Source organism: Urocampus carinirostris, chromosome 6 (assembly GCF_059441175.1).
Source record: "Urocampus carinirostris isolate Australia breed hairy pipefish chromosome 6, RoL_Ucar_1.0, whole genome shotgun sequence".
In the NCBI taxonomy this organism is placed as follows: domain Eukaryota; kingdom Metazoa; phylum Chordata; class Actinopteri; order Syngnathiformes; family Syngnathidae; genus Urocampus; species Urocampus carinirostris.
This window is the reverse complement of record NC_142354.1, coordinates 21,703,823-21,719,520: the sequence shown is the minus strand read 5'-3', so window position 1 is coordinate 21,719,520 and position 15,698 is coordinate 21,703,823. Positions and strand designations below refer to the sequence as shown.

Sequence of the window (15,698 nt, the reverse complement as noted above, 5' to 3'; positions counted from 1 at the left end):
AATGTAGTCTGTTTGTCCTGTTTGTGTGTCAGTCCGTCCACCCAAGAAATGAAGGACGGTGTCTCGATATGACTCCCATTTTTGCCAAAGCAATCTGACTCAGCACTTTTGATTTTGGTGACCGGGAATTTTTTCTATCGTTTCTTTTCTTCATTTTTAGGTTAATCCTTTCCAAACAATACATGTGTAGACCAGTGGTTCTTAAACAGCGGGCGGGGCCCCCAGTCAAGGGAACTTTTTTTTTAAAACTTTCCCAGAAAAAAGTGCAATCGCACCCCCACAACACCAGGGACCAGTGGCATTCAGTGTTTTTTTTTCATTTGGCCACCAGCTCAGTAGCCTAGATGGTAGTGTGCCCGCTTTGAGACTGGGAGGTCGCTGGTTCGCGCCTCGACCGAGACATACCTAATTGGTATAATGGCGGCGCCCTCTGGCTGCGGCTGCATCGACTCGCTACAACGGGTCAGGTGTATCGACATTTCGTTCTGTGTACATTGTTACAAAGAATGACAATACAAAGGAAATTATTATTATTATTATTATGCAGTGCATTAAGCATTCTATAAGCTATATGTATTCTATGTCTCATATGTTATTTTCTAACATGAGGAGACTGATGGAAATGTGAATCCATCTATCTATCTATCTATCTATCTATCTATCTATCTATCTATCTATCTATCTATCTATCTATCTATCTATCTATCTATCTATCTATCTATCTATCTATCTATCTATCTATCTATCTATCTATCTATCTATCTATCTATCTATCTATCTATCTATCTATCTATCTATCTATCTATCTATCTATCCATCTATCTATCAGAGTCCAAGCATTAGGTATGAAGTGTAGGGACGAAGTGTAGCAGGCCCTCAAGTGGCCCCATGAAAAAAATGTTGGACACGGATGCGGAGACGGGCGAAAAGAGGCGGGCGAAAAGAGACAGGTTGAATAAACAAACAAAAGTTTCCTCTTGTAGCACTTCACTGCGACCTCGGACGGAGACAAGCTTAGACCGGTGTGCTTGTTATGTTAAATATGTTGGCAGCGGACAGCAGAAAGCCAAATAAATCAAGCTGTCACTTTATGAAATTAAATGCTCACGTTTTTCCTTAGCGAAAATGTGCCGAAAGGTGTAGATTTGGCATGGACGGAGGTGACGTGTTACCATTCATAGTTAGCCATCTTTGTTTTGTCCCCACCAAAAGTATGTGAATAATTGAGAAACACGGACATAGACAATTTGTCACGATTGCCCATTGACCTCACCTGTGCCCGCTCGTTTGGTGCCAGCTTCTGCTCATTGCCTGATTAGCACCGCTCCTATTTAAACTCAGTGCTCTCATTAACTCCTGGTCCGTCCCTCAACGAACCTCTGCACTTGCAAGGCATGCAATCTGACTCTGTGTGGTGTCCTGCTCGTGTATCCAGTATCTGGTATCTATCCCCTTCTGTCCGGTATCCTGCTCGTGTATCCAGTATCCGGTATCGATCCCCTCCTGTCCGTTATCTTGCTCGTGCATCCTGTGTCCGGTATTGATCCCGTCTGTCCGGTATCCTGCTCGTGCATCCTGTATCATGTTTCGATCCCGTCTGTCCCGTCCTGTCCGGTATCTGCTCGTGTATTCTGTATCTGGTATCGATCCCGTCTGTCCTGTCTGGTTTAGATCTCGTCTGCCCCTGGCTTCCTATTTTCCCATGCCTGACTTCTCCGACTCGCTTCTTCTGCCCTGCGATTGCTAAAACGCTGGCGTTTGTGTTCCCGCGCATGACTGCCCCGTTTTCCGAAAAAAAAAAGCTTGGTGTGAAAACGTTACGCATTTGGATCCACTGTGTTTTCGGGTTCTGACACAATTCAATATTTTGGCTGTTCTTACCTCTATTTCAGGATTTAAGTCTCCATCTGGACCCAATCTTACTCTGGGTTTTCCATTCTCATCTGCCAATGCCTCCCAAAAAATGGTTTTGAGTCTCAACGCGGGCGATTCTCTAATGGTGCAGAACCATTCTAGTGTTTTACTTAAATTCGTGCTTTTACTTCTACTATACAACTGCACTGCATAACATTTTTTAACTGCGATGCCGCCTTCGCATTGGTGCACTAGAACGGGCACGTGACTCATGAGATGAGCACATCTAATCCAATTAAGGGTGGAGAAGCATGTAAATTCTAATCTTGAAGCCAGGTCAAAGTAACTTTGAGTGGAAGCTTCGCGTAGCACAGTGAGAAAAGAAAGGTAAGTGTTCCATCATTTCCCAAGGAAATCATTGTAATATAACACAGTTAAATTGTATTTCCTCCGCTTGGGCCTCATATATACTCCTATGTCTTGTCAAGAGATCCATCTCAATCCTCTTCTATATCTCAAGGTGGTTTACCATGTCCATTCTGAAAATCCACGCTCGGGAGATCTTTGACTCCCGTGGGAACCCCACTGTGGAGGTTGACCTTTATACAGCCAAAGGTAAGATACTTAAACAGTGCGATATTATTATTATTTCATTTTTTTTCGTTTTTGTCTTCCTGGTTCTTGTCTATGGCATTAGGGTTGTTCAGAGCAGCCGTACCAAGCGGTGCATCGACTGGAATTTATGAAGCTCTGGAGCTGCGGGATAATGACAAGACACGCTACCTCGGAAAAGGTGTTTTTTTTTTTTTACTTGTCTAAAACATAAAATAATTTCCTTGTATGCATATTTGTCCTTCAGCATAAAAGTCAAATACAAGTACAGACTCATAACCTCATTTAGCCGCTAGACAATAAGCAAGTGTCAAGGGACAAGTTAGTATTGCTAAATCTGTGTAATAAGCAACCTCTCTTCTATGCTGTCTTTATCTTACATCAGCTTGGCCTTGGTAATAAGTATTTGTATTCCTAGTGCATTGGTTATCGACATATTTGCACTACAAAAAATTGAAAAACAACATTTCTTCAAATGCCACCATCACGATCTACATTATAAGCCAATCAACACAAAAGTGGCAAGAAATCCACAAAATTACAGCTGGGGCCACGTTGTTGTGTTGTATTTACAAGGAGAGATACAATATACTGAGGTCTCCAACGTGGTGCCCGAAGGATCTGTTCTGAAAATAGCTCACCAGTTCTAGGTCATTGTGATTTTCTTGTAATATGATTTTTTTTTTTTATTGGTTGACTAAGTCTATTTTTGATCGTTAACCTGGTAATAACATAGTAACGACATGATAAATTGTTAATTTAGATATTCAAATAAATTACAGTTCATGGGCTCCATGGACAAAAAAAAAAATTATATATAGCAAGGCAGAGCAGTGGTTAGCACGTGTGCGGCACAGTTCTGAGGTTGTGGGAACCTCCTGCGTGGGTTCAAATCCTGCTCCCGGCCTTACTGTGCAGAGTTTGTATGTTCTCCCCGTGCTTGCGTGGTTTTCCTCCCACATTCCAAAGACATGCATTTCAGGTGAATTGGCCAGTCCAAATTGTCCCTAGGTGTGACTGAGCCCCGTGTGCCCTGCGATTGGCTGGCAACCAGTTCAGAGTGTCCCCTGCCCACTGCCCGGAGATGGCTCCAGCCCCCCCGCGACCCTAATAAGGAAAAGCGGTACAGCTAATGAGATGAGATGAGACATATATATGTATGTATGTGTGTATAAATATTTTAAGCAACTCATCAAAAGAATAGAATGCATATATATCCATGTATTAAACAAATTCAATTATTCTGTCACGTCCAGAACGAGATCAGGACCCAATTGCGTAGCTTTACCACAAGTTTATTGATAGAAAGAAGAAGGGCGGCGCCCGCGATCTGGTGCTCGCTGGACGTGGGAAGCAAGCCGCTCACACAATCGGATCGTGATCCGAATGCGGAAGTGGATCTTCCGGAGCAGGAGATGGCGGTGTCAAGGACGGAAAAAAAAACGGTCGATAGCCGGGACAGGAGAGCAAACGTGGTCGAGGACAAAAACAGGTTGTAGCCTACGGAGAGATCAGGTACGGACGGGTGGAAAAGCGGGACTGAAGGGAGTCAGAGTCAAAATGTTTGCCTAGTTGCCTAGGTTCGCTGACGGACTGACAACAGGCGAGTGAAAGGACTGGGCTTAAAAAGAACAGGGAACCAATCAGGTAGTGAATGAGCAAGAACATTTGCAGGTTTTTTTTTTAGATAGCTATCTGGCTACCTTTTAGCTTTGCAGCTGGCTATCTTTCATTTTTCCTATTTAGCAAGCTCTCTAGCTAGCTTTGTTTCATGCATTCTAGCTAACAATTTATCTTTTTTTGCTAGTTATCAAGCTATCTTTTAGGCGCCTTTCTAGATAGCTATCTAGCTCTTTTTTAACTTAGTATCTGGCTATTTATTAGGCTTTTTACTCTTTTAGCTAGCGATTTAGCTCCCTTTTAGTTATCTCTACCTGTTTACTTCTCTAGCTAACTATCAAGCGACTTTTTATATATTTAGCAAGCCATCTAGCCAAGTTGCTATTTTGGAAATGTATATCAAACTAGGTGCCCCTTTCACTAATAAGTAGCAAAAGTAGTTTGACGCTTGAAGACCCCTGCTTTATACTGCAGTCTACTGTGTGTCGTTATCTACCTGATCAAAAGCAACATTGTTTTTATTTGGCGCCTCCTAGTGGTAAAATTCATTAAAAATCATTGATTTGAATAATTAGCAAAAATAGACAAACTATCATGTAAATGTGCATTTTTTTTAAATACAAGTTGGTCAAGAAATTTGTATTTATTTTAAATAATCACCTGCTGACATGATTGCGTGCCGTTGTGCTGCTATGGATACCCTAAAAGAACACAAATCTTGTGAAAGGCTTGATAGAAAAATGGTGCAGTTTGGTCGTTGAGTCTCCGTAGTTTTTAATCTTCCTGGTGCTTTCGGTTGCACCACGCAATACAGCGCCATCTCGTGGTCAAATATTATTCAGTCTACCTTCAAACCAGTTATTTTTCCAAACTTCAATACTTGCTTTCTCACCTCAGGTGTGTCACAGGCAGTGGATCACATCAACTCATCAATCGGGCCCGCACTTGTTGCGCAGGTAAGAAAATCATTGTTCGTGGACTGAATTATTATTTTTACTGTTATTTCAATTGTATTCATTGTCTCAGTATTTATACACATTAGCGTGTTTGCTCGTCCTTTACTTCTTTTCAGGATGTATCTGTCGTCCAACAAGCAAAAATTGACCAAATGATGATCGACATGGACGGCACAGAGAACAAATGTAGGCGGCGACGGTTGCTTTTATTTTTTAATGTTTTTTTTTTTAACGATTGGTGTTTTAATTTTTAATTTAAATGGTATAAATTATCCGTAAGTGATGAATGGATATGATGTATGCCTGAATCAAATAACTGAATGAATAATCTTAGGTAGAGCGATCGTTTTAGGATTAAGGGATCCCAGTTCGAATCCCGGCTTGTCCGTGTTACATGTCGAAGTGTCCTTGGGTAAGACATTGAACCCCCAATTACCCCCAATAAGCAGGTTAGCGCCTTACATGGCTGCATAGATCACGGCCGCTATTGGGAAATGTGAAGCACAATGTAAAGCGCTTTGGGAAGTCATTGACTTGAAAAGCGCTATATAAATGCAGATCATTTCACTTCAGGGGCGGCAGTAGCTCAGGAGGTAGAGCGCTCGTCTTGGGATCAAGGGATCCCAGTTCGAATCCCGACTCGTCCGTGTTACATGTCGAAGTGTCCTTGGGTAAGACACTGAACCCCTAATACCCCCAATAAGCAGGTTAGCGCCTTACATGGCTGCAAGGCCGCTATTGGGAAATGTGGAGCACATTGTAAAGCGCTTTGGGAAGTCATTGACTTGAAAAGCGCTATATAAATGCAGATCATTTCATTTCATTTTACTGTTGGCTTTCACACTTAGTGGTTGTTTTATTTCTTCTTTTCTCATCTATTGTTTTATTTTTTATGTACAACAGCTAAATTTGGTGCCAATGCCATCCTGGGTGTGTCACTGGCCGTTTGCAAGGCAGGTGCAGCGGAAAAAGGAGTCCCTTTATATCGTCACATTGCGGATCTCGCGGGAAACCCTAAGGTCATATTGCCTGTGCCGGTGAGACTTTATGCTGCACATTTGCTTCCCCGAAATAGTCACTTTGTTTCAAGCGGTTTTCCACAATTTTAATAAAATGGCTATGCACAGGTCCAAGGCAGGAACAACATTGAATTTCAACACTATATTTACAGGCAGTCAGGTAGGTTACCCCAGATGTGAAAATCGCCCGAACAGAAGCTCGCTTGGCATTTTTGGTTTTGGTGACTTGGCAGCTTTCCCAGAATGACATTATACTCTAACAGGCTAGAACAAGTTTGGCCAAGATCACAATCTTTCACAGGCAATCAGGCAGGTCACTCTTAATGTGAAGACGCCACAAAAAGAAAACTGACTCAGCACTGAACCGCAGGTTTGAGAGCGTTCTCCATTGATGTTGCTCTGCCCCCTGAGATTCGATCTGCAACCTCAGTGGAACTGTTTAAATCTAGGTTTAAACCACACTTTTTATTCTATAGCTTATGAATGACCTATACTTTATGTTGATAATATTTGTTTACTATTTGTTATTAGAACATCTGTTGCAGCCTGATCATCCTAGTAGGAGGATAACCTCATGTGCGGTCCATTCACAAGGTTTCTTCATTTTCCTCATGTTGAAGTTTTTGAATTTTGACTTGCCCTCGTTTAGGTTTTAGATCAGGGGATGGTGCATTAATTGTTTGTGGTTTGCAATAACCTGTAGTCTGTGCAGCCCTTTGAGACTCCTTGTGATTAAGGGCGTCACAGAGAAACATGACTTGACTTGTTGGTTTTGTCGACACAGTAGTTTTCTAATAATGACAGTCCTATCCTCCAGGTAAAAAAACATTTATTTTCAAGAGAATGTTTTGCAGAAGGTTAAAGGGGTTGACCTCTGTGTGGAAACACTGTCCCTAAAAAAAGTAAACTCGGCAATTTTTAGTGTAAGGTCAGCCTAAGAAAAATACCTTAACTTGGATTCTTTTGAAATTAGCTGTTTTTCAGTACAGTATGTCAATTTGCTCGAGTTACAAGCAAATCTAGATACGAGAACAAAAGGACATTAGGCTATTACCTTCATGTTGAGGATGTCTGTGTATTGTCTGTTGATGCCCATGGACCCTCCATTGCAGCCTGGATTTCCTGGAAGGGGGGTTACCTCATGTGGAGGCCCTTCTCAAGGTTTCTTCATTTCCTCAAGCTAAAGTCCTTGACCTCATTTTCTTTTAGATCAGGGGATGGTATAATTGTAGTCTCTACAGCCCTTATTAAACTTCTTGTGATTAACGGCTATACAAATAATCATGACTTGACTTTTGGTTTTACTGACCGAGCATTTTTCCCATAAAGACATTCTACTCTCCCAGGAGAGAACGACATTGAATTTCAACAACATTGTGTGCAGTCAAGTAGGTCACCCAAGCTATGGAAACCCAAAAAAGCTGACTCAACATTTTTGTTTTTTGCTGGCTCAGTAACTTTCCTGGAAAGGCATTCTACTCTCTTAGGCCAGAGATGGTTTGGCCAGGATTGCAATATTTTACAAGCATTCAGATAGGTCACTCTATAGAGGTGAATGACCCTGCCAAAAAGGTAACTGCCACCCAAAAATGGTTTTGCATCTCAAGACGGGTGATGCCCTAATGGGGCAAAGCCATTCTAGATTTTGTTATAGATTTAGTTAACACAGTATAGGGCAAATATTTAATCAGGTAAACTGATTTCCCAGCACACGGTAAACCTAGCTGTTGTCTACAAAATAATTGTATGACATTAGGGCAGTTATTTCCCTTCGTCATCAGGCCTTCTAGTTTTATGTAATCAGTCAAACTGGCAAATCTGGCGGTAAATCTAGCTGTTTACAAAATAGTTAAATACATAATTTTATGAAATTAAAACCCTTATTTCCTTCCGCCATTAGGCCTTCAATGTGATCAACGGTGGCTCCCATGCGGGCAACAAGCTGGCAATGCAGGAGTTCATGATACTTCCGATAGGCGCAAACACCTTCAGGGATGCTATGCGCATTGGAGCCGAGGTCTACCACAATCTAAAAAATGTCATCAAGAAGAAGTACGGCCAAGATGCCACCAATGTGGGTGATGAAGGCGGCTTTGCGCCAAACATCCTGGAGAACCAGGAAGGTATTGGTCTTAACTCAAGTTTTCAGCCTCTTTTGTGCTCTCCTTCATATTCTTATTCAAATTCCTTCCTTCCACAGCATTGGAGTTGATAAAGGAGGCCATCTCCAAAGCAGGTTACACAAACGAGGTTGTGATCGGCATGGACGTGGCAGCCTCCGAATTCTACCGAGAGGGAAAATACGACCTGGATTTCAAGAGCCCCGACGATCCGGCTCGTCACATCGCTCCCAAAGAGCTGGCTGACCTCTACAAGAGCTTTGTGAAGGATTATCCAGGTCACCTCCTCTTAACATTCTGTTTGTATACACGCTATTTAATACTGCATCAAATTTTGCTCATTGCACTCTGAATATAAAAAGCAGTGGCAATGATGTTATTAATCAAAATTTGAGGAGTCAGCAAAAGTGATATATATGAAGAATAGCCCAGGGGTCTCAAACTCAATTTACTTGGGGGCTGTCAGAGCTAAAGTCTGGGTAAGGTTGTGCAAGTTTTCTGCTAGAAAAGCTTTGACAAAAAACATTTAATTGCGATCAAATATCTTTTTAAAAAAATATAATAATAATAATATCTTAAAAAAATAAAAAGATAATGAACCAAACACTAATATACTAAATAATAACACAGCAAATAGGAGAGATTGAGTAGAGAAATGTAACTATAGTGTTCGGATTCAAATGTGTTCATTGACTGTCTTTAAATTTGAATTTCTTAACATAAATTGGCCGGCAGTTCTGCCTGTTTGAGACACCTACTCTATAGCGTTTGTTAACATGCAATGTGGGGCTGCACGGCTCCTGAGTGGTCAGCGCGTCCGTGGCACAGTTCTGAGGTGATTGGATTAAATCCAACTACCAGCCTTTCTGTGCTGAGTTTGCATGTTCACCCCATGCTTGCGTGGGTTTCCACCGGGCACTCCGGTTTCCTCCCACATTCCAGAAACATGCATCTAAGGTTAACTGGCCGGTTTCGAATTGTCCCTAGGTGTGAATAAGCGAGTCAGTTGTCTGTCTCTGTGCCCTGGGACTGGCTGGCAACCAGTTCAGGGTGTCCACTGCCCAAAGAGAGCTGGCATGGGCTCCAGTGCCCCTGCGACCCTACTGAGGATAAGCAGTGCAGATAATGGATGGATGGAGACAGCAATATCATACAGCTACCATTTACTACTGTAAGGGCGTTTCTTGAGATGCATCACAAAAAAATTGATTTTCAATTAATATATATAGAATATCATCAGTTATTATCATTATTATTATTATCTTATACATATAAATAAATAAAGTATTGCGAAACAATTTTTCAGAAATTTCTTATGAGGAGTTTTTTTCTCAATAAACCATGTTTATCTATTTTTGTTAAAGTTTAAAATGAGTCCAATGATTTTTTTTTTCACCCTTAATTCAAACTGTTGGACACAATTAAGCTTCTATCATATTCTCTCAAATTGGTACTACAGGAATAGGTTCATTGACCTTAATAGGCTATATCATAAAGTTGATATACATATTCTTTAAACACCTGGGTCATCAGGGTACAATTTCCTGTGGTGTGTCTTTGGGCAAGTATTGCCTGGCGGTGGACATCCCTCTCCAGTTTTTTTGGGGGGGTCAGGGTTTGCTCGACCACATGAAAATGATAGTGCTGGTTTCCATAGATGCCAGGAGCAGGAGAAGGCTCCTGACTCAGGTACAGCCCTATGGCTGTCCCTGGCCATTTAGGTGCCCTGAGCACAAATGCTTTATGGTCTTTTTTTTTTTTTTTTTTTTTACAATTTTGTTGTATTCTAGTGTTTTACCTTGCAATAAATACTTGATCACACCACAATCAAACTCAGTTCCCGGTGCTTTTATTTTATTTCTTTATTTTATTCTATTTAATATACCCACACTTGTTTTGGTAGACTAACATCCAATAGGGCCAGTGCGCCATATGTGCCGACAAAAATAATTGGAACCAAAGAGGGTGCGCCCTTTAAAACAGTGCGCCAAATCGGTGTAGAAATACAGCACAATAATGAGATTTTTATTATGAAATTGACTACCGGAAAGCGACGCATGAGCTTCATCTCGTTTCTTCTTTTTTTTTTTTCTTTTCCTCGCTCCAGACACTTATTGCCATTTCGGGGCTATGTCTGCACAGGTGTTTGCCGAATTGTGAATAGGGCATAATCAAACATTCCACTGGGAAGGAAGGGGGGCACCATGCGACTGGAGATAGGCTGATGCACAAAGCAGATTCACCCCTTTTCCCGGGAAATTTGGTTTATGCTGCTTTTGTATTGTTTAACCTTAATAGCGCATATTATTAACACTTTTAACACAATACTCTTTTTTTCATGACCCTGATTTCTTTTGGTGCCCTCCTGGGCACTTGATGCCATACGCAGTGTGCATTTTCCGGGGCTACGGCCCTGTACAGCGTTTACATCATGTGGTCTCCGTTGTGAGCGTATAGCGCCGTCCTGCTCTTCAGAAATGAGCCAGACCTCGGGATTGCTAGGCAGCGGCGCTGCATTCAGTTATTAAACTTTTTTTTTTTTTTTTTCGCAATTCCTAGTGGTTTCCATTGAGGACCCATTTGACCAAGACGACTGGTCCGCATGGAGTGACTTTACAGCCAGCACTGAGATCCAGGTTGTCGGAGACGATCTCACCGTGACCAACCCGACTCGCATCTGCAAGGCTGTGGAGGAGAAGGCGTGCAATTGTCTGTTACTTAAAGTCAACCAGATAGGAACCGTAACAGAATCCATGCAAGCGTGAGTTGATGTTGGTTTCTGAAACGTTTTAAATGACGACAATCAGTCTCATCTGAAGTGATAGAACGCGTGAATATTCCTGTTTTTTCAGGTGCAAGATGGCCCAAGAGAGTGGCTGGGGAGTGATGGTGAGCCATCGCTCTGGTGAAACAGAGGACACCTTCATCGCTGATTTGGTGGTCGGCCTGTGCACAGGACAAGTACGGGCACCGGGAGCAATACGAAGACAAAATGCGTTTCTTTCCATGCAAGGAGAAATATAGCTTCACTGAACACACTTTTTGTATACTTTCAGATCAAGACAGGAGCTCCTTGCCGCTCAGAGCGCTTGGCCAAGTATAATCAGCTACTCAGGTGAGTCACGCTAAATATATTGTTGTTGTTGTCATTAATTTATTCTGAATATGCATTATAAGTACTTCAAGGCTTCTGATTTTTGCCAAGCAATTTCTTAAAACAAGAAAAATGAGGAAGCTACATAAACCACAAAACGAAGTAATAGAAAACAAAAGACATATTCAGAAAGGAGTTTTCAAATTAATATCGTTTTTTATGATTTATTTTTTTACAAGTACAAGGTGCTAAATAGATAGATAGATAGATAGATAGATACTTTGTTCATCCCCGAAGGGAAATTCACATTTCCAGCAGCATCCCTGAGCTGAGAACAATCGAGAACAATCGAAAATAACACGGGAGTGGCTGCCATTCGTGACGGCGCCGGAAGAAAAGATTCAATTTGAATCATGTACAAACAAACAAACAATTGAATCATGTACAAACAAACAAAATATTCATGTTTCAATAAGTGGAGTGTTAATAAAATGGGGGGAAAAGGTAAAACTAATTTTAAGTTACCTGTCCAAATGAATGTTGTGCCATCTCACCTTTCCCACTCTCTCTCCTCTCACCTTTCCCACTCTCTCTCCTGCAGTTGACTTGCTGCTGCTCGCTCCTGAAACTAATACTTACCTCTTTGTGTATTGTGCAGTCCCTTCTCTAGACAAGTCCCTTAGTGTCATTGATTGGTCAATATGCGCATGTCATAAGTATGCTGTGTTAGTGATGCTGTAGTCTTCGCTCTTCTTGCGCATGTGAAAATAACACACAACAACTATTTAAATTAAGTAACATTTCACAAAATACTTGGTGCTCCTAAAGAATCAATGCATACTTAAAAAAGAAAACAACAACTCAGATAGAAATGAATTGCACAGAAATTTGAGATTAAAAAGAGTACCATAATAACATTTCAAAAACTGTTGAACAAATTTATTTTGGACTCAAAGCAAAGAATAACTAACTGGTTTAGAAAACAAAATCAGACATGGTAGAAGTGAGGATAATTCATATTCGTTTGCACTTGTGCTTATATTATTACATAATTCTGTAGTACTTTCCTGAACCGCTAGTGGAAGTCCACATACCACCACTGGTTCTGTACCTCACAAATTTCCAGTGCAATGTAGATAAACTGCTGTCTTGTGCCATTTGCAGCCAATTAAAAGAAATACACGTATTGTCAAATCATGCTGCACCATACTCATAATTTATTCTGAAATAATAAACGTTTATTTTATTTTGTCTAATCCTCAAAAATGAAGTTTGATCTTGCATTTAATGTATATCTTTGCTGAGCAGAACAAGGAGTGTTACATAAACGCTTGTGCATGCATGCGTTAAACAACAAAGCAGAAAATGGCATGCATGCAGTCAGGGGTGTGATGTCTGAGCAGTGCCATAACTGAAACGTGATTTTGGCGGGTTCTGTGTCTTTCACGAGTGTGTAAAACGTTTAAGAATCTAACAATAAAGTGTTTTCATTCCAGAATAGAAGAGGAGCTGGGAGGTGAAGCTTGTTTTGCAGGGAGAAACTTCAGACAGCCATTGGCATAGTAATGCATCTTCAAACAAAACAAACCATAATGGAGCGGCAAAAATATTGATTTAAAAAAAAAATGATTAAGCTACTACTGTTATAACAATGGCAATTTCTGCAGATCTCATCAATTAAAAATAATTAAAATAGCTCTTGTCTGTTTCTGAATTGTTTAAAATGGGGCGGCAGTAGCTCAGGAGGTAAAGTGCGGGATCGGCTATGTTGAGGTGTCCTGTGATAAGACACTGAATCCCTAATGCCCCCGATAAGCAGGTAGTTGCCTTGCATGGCTAATGCTGCTATCGGTGTGTGTAAATGGGTAAGTGTGAAGCACGTTGTAAAGTGCTTTGGGAGGTCTTCATTGACTTGAAATGTCATATGCATAAATGCAGGCCATTTACATTTAATGAAAATATGTCATCCATTGCCTCTAAGACTAGCCATAGCAAAACATAAGACTGGCAGAATTTTGATACATTCCTGCAAGTTTGTTAATTTTCTTACATCCCTAGTCATTCATTCCTCCAATGTTATGTATTCCGCCCCAAACAACTGTGCTCAAAGTAAGATTCAAGCAGATAGGCAGTTGGGCAATGTCGACACATGCTTACCGTAATCTCCAGAGTATAAATAAAGCACAGCTGATTATAACACACCTGTCATGATTACTGATTGGATCACCTGTGCCCGCTCATTTGGCGCTGGCCGCTGCGGGCTACCTGATTGGTTCCCTGTCCTTCTTTAAGCCCAATCCTGTCACTCTCCGGTTGTCAGTACATCAGCGAACCTCTGTTTCTACAAGGCCAGCTCTTCGACTCTGACTCCTGTCAGTCCCGTCCATTCCTGATTTCCCCATTTATCTCTGGCTACGACCTGTTTTGTGACCCAGAACACGTTTTGCTCTCCTGTTTTTTCCGTGTTCGACACCACGATCTCTCGCTCCGGCAGATCCACTTCCGCATTCGGAACACGCTCCGGTCCTGTGAGCGGCTTGCTTAGTGCGTCCAGCGAGCTCCGGATCACTGGCGCTGCCTTTCCCCTATATCTCAATGAATTAGTGAGAAAAGTTACGCGATTGGGTCTACATTTTGTGCTGGTCGTGACAACACCCTCAAAATATTTCTCTATGGGCGACTTGTTTCATAAATAAGGCACACCAGACTATAAGGTGTCTGAAATTTAAACTTCCGTCAGAGTGATGGATGAATTTAAAAAAAAACGAAAAAAAAACTTTTATATATTAGTCAAGTCATGTTTATTTGTATAGCCCTTAACCACAAAGAGTCTCAAAGGGCTGCACAGACTATTGCAAACTATTTAAGAGAACATATATACTAGGAAATCTGCTTTTACAACTAAAGTAAATTCATTCATTCATAAATGGTTACTGTATGTAGAAGCATTTCATCAAAATTATACATTGCAATTATGTCGAGATCTGGAGCAAGGGTCTCCAACTCAACTTACTCTGGGCCACTGGAACCAAGGTCTGCGCAAAGTTGGGCCGCATCGGGTTTTTAAAGGCAGAAACTTACCAAAAGATTCATGTAGAATGCATCCAATGTTGTTTTAGCTTTGGTTCAATAGAATTGACTATTGCCTTCCACACTTCAGCATTCCGCATTTCAATTGAAATAAATAATTTTTGCGTTTAGTTTGTGTACGCACTACGTGGGTCTAACTAGGAAGTCGCTAACCAATCATATTACAGGGCGGACGTACATCGATCTCAAATATTAGTACAATATTTTCAGTAATTAATTGTTGTACTGTGTTGTAGGAAATTGTCCAATTTGTGTGCCTGCGCGGTCTAGCATAAGCTACCTTTCTACCTTTCTTTGGGATTTACTATTACCGGAAATGCATAGGCACTGACTTGTGGAGCTTTTTTTCAATGAAAGAAATTTGCCTTGGCTCAAAATAGTTGAACATTAAGCTCTAACATTAGGCTTTCATGTTTTTGTTGGGGGCCCCGAACTATTACCTTGAGGGCACCAAATGGCCCGCGAGCCAAGAATTTGAGTCAGCGATAAGGGACCTGAAGATTGTGTGAAGCGGCCAATCTTTTTAGTGTTAAGGTCAGTATGAAATATGACATGTTCAAAGCTTCTCTGCCACATTTTGGGGAAAAATGACTTCATTCTATGTGTTTAAGTCAATCAAACAGTACTGAGATGATGTAAGACCTAGGTGATAGCTTAATGCAGTATTGAGCAGTATGAGAGTGTATAGTCATTTTATGCTGGTCATAATTCGCAAATTTGTCAATTCTGGGTAGAATCCAGTATACACCGACTATGATAAAACGACAAATCAATCAAGTCAAACAAGTTCGCCGTGGTAGCCTCTATCTCTGTATCGTTTTTTTCGTTGCAAACGAAGCGAGCGGTTCGATGCTACTGTGCGCATGCGTCTGCCGCTCGGGGATTTACCATCATGCATCATTCCGTGGTAGTTGTGTAGTGAAAGGAAGTCCGTCTCTTTTTAGAGAACCAGCTTTTTCGGCTTGACTCATTAAAGAGAGCCGGCTCTCAAACGTCTCACTTGCTTTGATGCATTATATTATGAATTATTATGTTGTATAAAGAAGTTAAGAGAAAAACGGAGAAACTGAAAAAAGACAGGTTTGTGGTTATCCCTTTAATATATTACCAACAATAATTCAATGCAGAAAATGAATTCATAATGTGAATAAGAAAATGTATTATTCTACTTAATTATATTTGCAGGTATTTTTTCCTTCTACGGTGAACGTCCAAGCTACTTAATTTTTGAACTTTTCTTATAATAAACCTCATTCATGTCGAGCAACTCAGTATCTTGCAACAAAATGTTAATTAGCATTATATATGATATAACGAAACATATTTACAATAT

At 40.9% G+C, this 15,698-nt stretch overlaps 1 protein-coding gene across 3 annotated transcripts; it reads left to right on the top strand.

Annotated features, from left to right (window-relative positions):
* The first annotated feature begins 1,367 nt into the window (after positions 1-1,367).
* Positions 1,368-12,951, top strand: eno1b (enolase 1b, (alpha)). 3 transcript variants are annotated; one of them, XM_088338277.1, is made up of 14 exons: positions 1,368-1,441; positions 1,893-1,999; positions 2,110-2,241; positions 2,375-2,469; positions 2,552-2,647; positions 4,984-5,042; positions 5,159-5,228; positions 5,946-6,079; positions 7,962-8,184; positions 8,262-8,459; positions 10,741-10,942; positions 11,034-11,142; positions 11,238-11,296; positions 12,772-12,951. In XM_088338277.1, the coding sequence occupies exons 4-14, from the start codon at positions 2,385-2,387 to the stop codon at positions 12,836-12,838; spliced, it is 1,302 nt and encodes a 433-aa protein (XP_088194403.1). In that variant the 5' UTR covers positions 1,368-1,441; positions 1,893-1,999; positions 2,110-2,241; positions 2,375-2,384; the 3' UTR covers positions 12,839-12,951. The 3 variants fall into 3 exon arrangements, with proteins under 3 accessions (XP_088194403.1, XP_088194405.1, XP_088194404.1); XM_088338279.1 differs by having other exon boundaries at positions 2,343-2,469; XM_088338278.1 differs by lacking the exons at positions 1,368-1,441; positions 1,893-1,999 and having other exon boundaries at positions 2,101-2,241.
* Positions 12,952-15,698: the final 2,747 nt, after the last annotated feature.